The following is a 9596-nucleotide window of genomic DNA, read 5'->3' as shown; positions in this document are numbered from 1 at the left end:
AGTACCAATATCTATGTCTAAACTTGTGCTGACTTTACGTGTTAGCTCAGAGCTATCCTCTTTGATTGGATTCAGTAACCAGACAGCATTAGCAGACAGTAAATCGCAAAAAAAAAAAAAAAAAAACACGGACTAAAAGCCACACTTATTTCAATATTTTAATTACACAGGATCAATGGAAATAACTTTTACTGTACCTTCTGATCACAGTGCAAAAAATTGATGTTCTTCCTCAGTATTTGTGTCTTGTTTTCCAGTGCAATTGTCTAAAGATTCTTAAACCGTGATACATTTACTTCAGATGCGAAATGACAAAATATGAAGTGAGTTTATCCTGAAAAAACAAAACAAATATAGCCACAAGTAGCAATCATCAGGGTCGTAAGACTAATGGCCCATGTGGATGATTACTGATCCAGTTTAAGTGTATCTTGTGATTTTATAGCCAGTGCTGGGTATAGTAACTGATTCCAAAAATTAGGTACTTGAAATCAGATTAGATTCATTTTAAAATACTGTAATCAGACTACAGTTATTTTTTATTGATTACATGTAGTTAAGCGTTTTATTTTGATACATTTTAAAATAAAATCGATTTTATTTAACATTTTTTATGATTTAATTACTTAATAGCTTTTCCTTAAATCACAAACCTCTACAGTTCCTTCACAAACCCCAGTCTGGGAAACCCTGATGTACTAATGCACTTCATGTTTTTGATAAAGAATAAAATAGCCTATATTTTCTTTCTCAGTGTATTTTTATATCAATATGGCACAAGATTATCCTATTCAAATCAATGTGATAAAAGAGTTTGGTCAAAAGTAATCTAAAAGTAACCAAACAGTAGTCAGAATATATTATCTTAAAAATATAATGGATTACATTAACTACAATTTTTGTCATGTAATCTTGAATCAGTAACGGCCCACAATTTGTAATTAATCTACCCAGCACTGTTTATAGCAAAGTCCATCTTGAATCTGCACTGAAAGTTAGGGTTTAATGAAATGGGTAACAGCAACACTGGTTTCAAAATGGGCAACTGACTTAAAAAAAAAAAAAAACATTTTTTTTTTTTAACAAATTAGAATGGCAGATAAAGTTTTATATAATCATACAAATTTGATTTGCTATTGGTACCACTTTTTTTCAGGGTCGATATTGTCCCCACTACTTTTTGAAAAATTGTGAGGCACGGATGTACCCAATACAAAGCAACCATCTCCAATTGACTATCAAAGTATTAATTTCGTTTGTTTGTGTTAAATAAGAGGCGATATGGTGCTGGAATGCGTTTTTGAAATCTTGCTGAGCTTTTATTGCCACTGTTCTCTCGAGGCTAGTCTTCACAGACGAGCGCTTCAATCCTTTGCTTAACGCTGCTGCGTATTTGTTCTGGTGAAATCACAAAACGCACACAAATGTGTTCCAGCTCTTGATATACAATCACTGGTGATGAACATATTTGGTTTTAATGAGAAGAAAAAATACTAGGGTGGATCTGAACCTCTGACACGTTTAACAAATATTCTTTCACCAGACCATTATAACACACGAACATCATATGCAGATCTATGTATTGTTTTTCACTGACAAAGACTCTCAGGACAAAATATAGACTAGTAAATGTTGGATGAACTGCTTAAAATAAAGATGACATGAGGTTTTTTTTTGTGCATTTGTTATTGTACATTTCTGATGTAAACAACCCTGTTGGCACGGCCATGTTTTATTAAGTATCTGGGTAATATTAGAGGATCTGAGACTGTTAGGACATCCACCAAAGAAGATGCATACCAATTTTCATCTTCACGGTTCATATTGTTATGGAGCTATAATTATTTTTTTGTTGTAGTGTGGTGGAATTGTATGAAACTGGGTGTGCCTCCTCAGAATGTCAATGTAAATGTAGCTTTGCCATAACAGGAATCAATAACAATTTAAGATATATCCAAATAGAAAATGTTTTTGTTTTTTATTGTAATAACATTTCACAATGTTACTGTTTTTACAGTATTTCTGATCAAATAAATGCAGCTATGTTGAGCATAAAAGACTTCTTCCAAAAACATTAAAAAATACTTTTTGACCCCAACCATTTAAGAAAATAGGTTACGTTCACAAAGGCTGAATTGAAAACCGTTACTGAAGATCTATTTTTATTGGCGCACACACACATGGTGATGGACCGACTCATTCACAAAGGCTGACTCACTACCCCAGAAAAGTGTGTAATGATTTGGTTATATAATCTCTATGGCATGTTAACATCTCCATCATCATGCACATTTGATCACAAGGTTTGTTTTGTTTTTTATTCTAATTATTAAGCTAAATGATGAATTATATTGGTTATTGTAATGAAACAATTTGGTTTAGATTGGCTTATAGGGTTGACAGTATCAGCTATGTCAAAAATTACCTTTCTCTCACAATTACAACTGCTTTGATTTTAACTTGTAGCAACAAAATATATTTAAACATATGATACATCAGTGAAGCAGGGATAGGAGGAGGTTGTTTTGTCTGTAATGTGTTCAGCTGTTCATAGTAGTCATCCTGAGAAAGAGGCTTTCTGACACTGACTGCTGAGCTAATAATATATAATGATAAAAAGGGGGGATGGGGGCACACTGACCTGGTAACAAGGGTATAAAAGAGCCAGGACAAAAAGACAAAGTACACAACTTGTCCAGAAACCAGACCGCAACCATACAGAATGTCTCAGGTATGAAGACGTCTTTAATCTGTGTTTAGATTAGAAATAAAAGTATATGTGTAACAATTTAAGTGCTAACTGCTGCAGACGTTTCTCTTTTTAAAAATGATATTTCTATCAGCCAGAGGTTAAGAAGAAGAAGCGGCCAGTTGTAAAAGAGGAGGATCTGAAAGGAGCCCGCAGTAAACTGGGGCTGAAAGGAGAGGTCAAGAGCAAGACATATGAGGTCATGGTCGAGTGTGGTAAGTTTAACGTCATCTCCATCGAGTTTTGACAGTAAATAATAAACAAACTAGCTGTTATAGTTGATTAGATTAGGGGTAGTATTTTTTGTGTACAAAGAGTACAAGGTTTCAAAGCCTTGCTTAACAACCTCGTAGCTCACAGTAGGTCTGTATGTAAAGGTTTATGTTATCGTTAAAAATAAATTTCCTTACAGAAAATTAATGGAGTATTTACTTCCGGAATCACTTTTCGGCCACCGTACTCTCTACGTCAGACACGTGATTAGCCTTTGGCTTGAGTACGTTATCAAACAGCTAATAATGTATTGCTAATGTTACACAAACATTTTTCCGGTTCGCCATAAGAGTCAGACAACTGCCTTCTAAAAATCAGCATTCTTAGAAATGCTTTGAATATCATATAAAGTCGGTGGAGAAAGGCATATAGTTCATCCTCATAATATCGTAATATACATCGAGGTGCACTATTTATTTATTTTTACAGTCTATGGGTGCACTAAGATACGTTGCAAAATACACACCACTGCAACATCTATTTTTGGCATGATAACATTGGCTAAATAGCATAAAACACAAGTAAAAGAAACTTACTAGTGCATGTTGGTTCGTGCTGTCTCTGCTCCCAGAGTAAATTGATGGAACCGCGTTGGGCTTTAATATAAGTTTACTAGCAAAACCCAACTTAGTCATGATAAAATTTTCAAAACAGTTCTCTGGAAAATGCCTGCTGCAAACATAGATCCTCGATGGAAGTTTAGCAGGGACGTTACAGTTATTCCCAATAAACTGCACCCATTTAGATCGAAGTTTCTGATCATTTGGTAACACATGAAGGCTCACCATTTGCCCTTTCTGAGCTTTGCATCCGACAACAGAACACGTGTCAGCCATCAACATGAAAATAGTGAAAAATATCAACAGAAAGATATAACCTGGCTTCTCTTGAGACCCCTCTGCTTCCCGGCAGTAATAAGCCCCGCCCCGCGCGTTGACGTGATTTTCACTACAGGGGGTCTTTTAATAGTTTTAGTTATTTGGTGGGACAGTTGTTGAATTGTCAAGGGTATTTGATGACTTATGATAAATTCCTTTCATACTTCAATTTCCCTGTTTCACCTAAAGAATTTGCCTCTGTAATTGGTGCTATTTCTCCAGGTGTTGTCTCTTTATGTAGAGGTATTACATACTCTAAACGTGTGCGCCTGTACTGCATCTAGCTGATACGTTTTGTGATAAAGTTTGTTTTTCGACAAGCAAAAACAATAAGGTTATACGTTCACTTTTTCAGAAAGAACTAGTTAGTAAACAACATGCCATTTCCTATTGGTCAAGGTTTATTGGAACTTTGAATTGGAGTAAGATATGGCTGTTGCCTAATAAATATATCATTACAAATAAGGTCAAGGAAATTTAATTTAAGATATTGCACAAATTTTACCCTGCTAAACATTTTCTATCCAAATTTAACAAAGATATAGATGTAAATTGTTCATTTTGTTTTTTGCAACCAGAAACTGCACCTCATATTTTTTGGCACTGTCAGTATACAAAGAGGTTATGGTGGGAAGTTTCTAAATTTATTAATGACAAATTGGACTGCAACTTCCTTTTGTTATATGAACATGTAATATTTGGTTTTGTCAAATATGAAAAAAGTATGGAAAATGAAGCGTATATTTATATTAATTTGGTGATTATATTTGATAAGTTCCATATTCATCGGTGTAAATTTAGCAATCAGAAACCTCTTTTTTCTGTGGTATTGAAAGAATTAGAACACTATATGGTTTCTATTAAGGACAGTACAAACAAAAAAGCTGTTAAAACTATTCATTTATTGAATACATTTATGATTTTGTGAATTGTCAAAGCCTTTTAATGTCTGTTTGGTTTATTATTCCGTTTTTTGCATCTTATATATTTTTGTATACTTGACCCTGGCCCTTTTATTTTTATTTTATTTTTATTAATTTAATTTTATTTGTTCAAGTTTTGTAACTGTTGTTCAAGCAATAAAAAATAAATAATATAAAAAAATAGTTTTAGTTACGATAATAACCCTGATTTTATGTAATGCATACTTGAATATAAGTAAACGAATGTGTTTTTGTGTTGTGTAGAGCGCATGGGGAAGGCGGCGCCGTCTGTTTTCAGTGGAGTGCGTTCTGGCGGAGAGACAGCGCTCGAGAAACCCAATCCTCCATCAGGAAGCGTGTTTGGCAAATGAATGATCAATAGGCTTTATGCACAGCTTCACTACTTCCTGAACTTCAGCCAGCCCTTTGTTTCCTGTCTGTCATTATTAGACAAACTGATTAATCCAGGTGTGCCTGATTATTGTTACTGAGGCCAGGCACACCTGGATTAATCAGTTTGTCCAATAATTACAGACAGGAAACAAAGGGCTGGCTGAAGTTCAGGAAGTAGTGAAGCTGTGGCATAAAGCCAATTGAGTGCTGAATGGACGAATGGTCTGAGAGCGCATCCACATCATGAATAATGTGTATATTGATGTTGCATATTTGCAAGTATTGCTGTATGTTTTTTTACTGTTTGAAGTTGCTATATGTTCATCTCAAATTGCACCTGAAACATTGTGTTAGTTTCTAGCGTCATGTTTTCTATATAAAACATTTCTTAAAAGTATCACTGAGTCACCCAGTATTATTTCCTCTGTCATGCCGTTTATGACCAAGTCTGTCATTTCAAACAATGAGAGCAAATATTACATCATCACACCGTGGTTTAATAAAAATCTTTGCTTCCTGTGCAGATTTGGGGAAGGAGGGTTGAGTAAAAATTAAAATAGATGCTCATTAAAGGTAATACGTTTTCCTTGTCAACTTAAAGGTAAAAATATATATATATATGGGTGGTTCAGTATATCCATGAGACAGTTTTACATTATACTCTAATCTGAGTCCTATCTAAACGGCACCTATTCATTTGCATTATATAGACTCACATAGATGGATTATTTTCCTAAAGATCTTTGTTTGTGTTTATTTGAAGAAGTCAGTTCTATACATCGTGGATGGCAGAACTATCCCTTCACAGTTTGCTTTGGCTCAATTCTCGAATGAGAATACTTTTTTCTCAAAAAAATAAGTTCAGATCTTTGAACAATTTATAAGTTTCTTTACATCCGATTTTAATTTCTTATTGATTTAAGCAAATCACATGTATTTTCCATGAATATCTAACATGAAATGTTTGTAATGTCTGCTAAATTGACAAATGGCGCATTGTAATGAAATAGGAATCACTATCTTACCAATCAAGTTTGGAAGCATTTAGGCCTATGGAGTTTGCCCAGCAAAATCACCACCATTTTTTAACATAGAGGAACGTCACAACCCTAAACAGCATAGCTGCAGCAGTACTATATAAATACATTTGTAATTATACAGAACATTTATTTTTGTAACAATGTGTGTCAAATAAAAATTCACAGTTGCTTGTCATGGAAGACCAATATGAAGACATGTAAGAATGTGTGGTGCTGTTAGGGGAAGACATAGAGTGTGTAAAAATTAACATGTAACATTTCTACAAAATAAGTATAAGTAATACTATATAAATACAAATGTTCCTTTTCTTTTTGTATACTACAGTATTGACTGCTTAAAAAATGTACCTACAGCTGAAATCTGTATCTAAAAAGCAGTATAGAAATCAGTCATTGTCAACAAACATGTAAAAAACATGAAATTCATTGCGTTCTCATATGACTCAATTTTGGATATTTTGATACAAAATTCTTCAAATTTAGTTGAACCTCAGCACTATTTCTGGATTACTAAAGTACATTAAGTACAAAATTAGCTGTTCCAATTAAGCAGACTAAGTAGGCCTATATCAATTCAGTAGGCCTATACCAAAAGTACAATTGCAGGGCATTTATATTAATTAAGAACATACAATTATTTGTATTTGTAGTACTTAGCATAAAATAAATGTATTAGAAATACATTTTAGTATATTTAGTTTTTCATTAGGGGAATAATGCACATAAATAATAAAATATAAAACAACATTTGAAGGGGGAAAAAGCCCATTGACTTCCATAGTAGAAAAAAAAACAGCTACTGTCAACTGCCTGGTACCAACATTGTTTAAAATATTTTATTTTGTGTTCAACAGAAGAAAGAAACTCATACAGGTTTGGAACAACTTGAGGGTGAATAAATGATGATGAAATGTGCATTGTGGAGTGAACTATCCCTTTAAAAGTTTACTTAATTGCGCTGACAATGTCTCTCGTGTTGTGTTTTGTGGGCGGGACACGAGAGTCCAATGTTTACAAATAGTGAGAAATAACGTATTTTAGTCTAAGATTTTAATCTATGCTCCCTGGAATATCTAACGCGACGAATCTGTCGCCGTGGAAAGTCGACAAAATTATCTGCGTGTAAAACTCATGGTAAAACTCATAGACGGTAAAACTGCACGCGCGCGCAAGTCTTTTGCAAGCGATCACTAATGTTAGTTGATTCAAAGCAGAGCCGGCCCGAGCCTTTTGGGGGCCCTAAGCAGAATTTGATTTGAGGGCCCCTTCCACTACACGGAGTCACCTGTGCTTGACGATTATTGACACAAATGTCACGCAATAATGGTACATTAAAAAATTAATACATTGAGGTTATGTATAAATACAAAATAAATACTTAATAAAAAATAGATAGATAGTTTTTTTTTAACTTTTACTTTACTCTTTTACTAACTCTTGAGAAAACTGAGAAATCAAAAACATAATAAGAGCAAGGGTTCAACAATGACAATTATTGTTGAAAACTGTAAAAAATATTATTATTTCTCAACTGTCTCAATACAAAGTAACTGTCCACAAAATCTTTTTTTTATTTTTATTATTATTATTGTAACAGACTTTGTTAGATTGTACATGACAGAATTCAACAAAGTCTGTTACTATAATACCGGTAATGATGTACTGGCGCTCGTTGTATGTGTCTATGCAATGTATTTTTCCCCTCGGGGCTTGCCGTAGATAGGAATGGGTCAATTGCTGCACAAAACATACCGTAAGTAATCATGCAAACATACTTTTATCTTGCTCTTTTTTTCTCCTCCTGTGTCATTTTCTTCGTTCTATTTTCGGCACCAGAGGGATACGTCCTTTTTTGTGACATGCCTTAACATTACCGCGAGTCCGCGACTATGCGCAGTTGCGCACGATTGTCTATGCACGCGCGAGGTGTCTAGAATAGACATGCGCATGACTTAAACGCTGGCAGACACAGCAGCAGTTGTTAGGGAGGTATATTGATCATGAAATCAGAATTTTTTTTGTCTTTAATTATTCATTCATTCATATTAATTCATTCATTTATGTCACTTGTTTAAGTTATCTAAAAAAATATTTTTCGATTTTTCGACTCGATTGGGGGGCCCCCTGGTGGCCAAGGGGCCCCAAGCAGCCGCTTAGTTCGCTTATGCCTCGGGCCGGTGTTGATTCAAAGCCGCCTCGTGTAATTACATTGATTGATGCAGATTTTTCGCTTAAAAGGTACTTTTAATAACACGCATTGCGTTTTATATACAATACGATAACAATTACCCAGATCACAGAAAATTACATAGTAACTGGTTAACTTTGACAATATCTGCTCCATCTAAATACACACACACAAAAAAGAATATTTCAACAAACACTTACCTTATTTGTGGAGACGGTAAAAGCAAAAGGAATTGGGACCAGATCTTACTTTAAAAGATTCTACCAGTCCAAAATTCACAAAGCTTTCCGGTGTAAAATGTTTGTTACAAACATATTTCCCATGAGTGTTGGTACACCACAGCAAACCAGCCGCCTGAGCCCAAGCTTCAGCTCTGGCCGCGTCGCGGGGAAACGCAAACAATACTTTTGAGTTTTCGCATCGAGGAAACACACACTTACGACCCATGTTTCTGAATGACAACAATGAGGGTTAAACTGACAAGAGAGCAGTGATACTTTCTCGTGCATTGTGATAAAACCGCTTATGCATAATACGGCGCAGTGATTGCAGTTCTTTCTCATAAATGTGGAAAAAAGCTCAGAAACTGATGATGTAGACGCCTTACCTCACATTTCCTGATATTTCTTCAGCCTTGCTTTTTTCAAACCAGAAGACAAATAGCTCCAGAAAGCGCAAAAATAACCAGTTTCTACTTGTTGAGTGCTATTACTCTGTGTGGAACCTGTATATAACTGTTCACATAAAAAAAAAAAAAAATTTGATTATGGGGTTTTGGGGTTTCATGATCCTTTAAGAATAAGCTATAAAGCCAGATTATAAAATAATATTTACAAATATTATGTCTAAACCCCAAGATAAAATTTTGAAAAGATGACACTGCTTACTGCACAATAGCAGAAGTGTTAATATGAATAATTTTAACAAAAACTCTGCATACTTACAGGAACCGGACGTCTGCACCTTTCTGTCTGGCGAGAAAATGCACATATATAATCTATCAACACATTTCAGCTCAAATGAAATGGCTTGCTTATGCAAAAAATCATAACCAGATGCATGATAAAACAATCATCTGAAAAGTGAAAGCAGATTTCTGCACTCTGGGTGCATTACAACTCTATAGAAGCACAAATATTCAATCACGCGACA

At 34.6% G+C, this 9596-nt stretch overlaps 1 protein-coding gene across 2 annotated transcripts; it reads left to right on the top strand.

Annotated features, from left to right (window-relative positions):
* Positions 1-2157: 2157 nt before the first annotated feature.
* Positions 2158-5737, top strand: mustn1b (musculoskeletal, embryonic nuclear protein 1b). Of its 2 annotated transcripts, XM_056252857.1 has the most exons (4): positions 2158-2731; positions 2844-2964; positions 5088-5181; positions 5400-5737. In XM_056252857.1, exons 1-4 carry the CDS (start codon positions 2723-2725, stop codon positions 5425-5427), a joined length of 252 nt encoding a protein of 83 aa, XP_056108832.1. In that variant the 5' UTR covers positions 2158-2722; the 3' UTR covers positions 5428-5737. The 2 variants fall into 2 exon arrangements, with proteins under 2 accessions (XP_056108832.1, XP_056108833.1); XM_056252858.1 differs by lacking the exon at positions 5400-5737 and having other exon boundaries at positions 5088-5194.
* Positions 5738-9596: the final 3859 nt, after the last annotated feature.

Source organism: Rhinichthys klamathensis, unplaced genomic scaffold, assembly GCF_029890125.1.
Source record: "Rhinichthys klamathensis goyatoka isolate OS25496 unplaced genomic scaffold, OSU_Roscu_1.1 h1tg000098l_1, whole genome shotgun sequence".
In the NCBI taxonomy this organism is placed as follows: domain Eukaryota; kingdom Metazoa; phylum Chordata; class Actinopteri; order Cypriniformes; family Leuciscidae; genus Rhinichthys; species Rhinichthys klamathensis.
The sequence above is the reverse complement of the archived record's forward strand: the minus strand, read 5'-3'. Positions and strand labels throughout refer to the sequence as shown.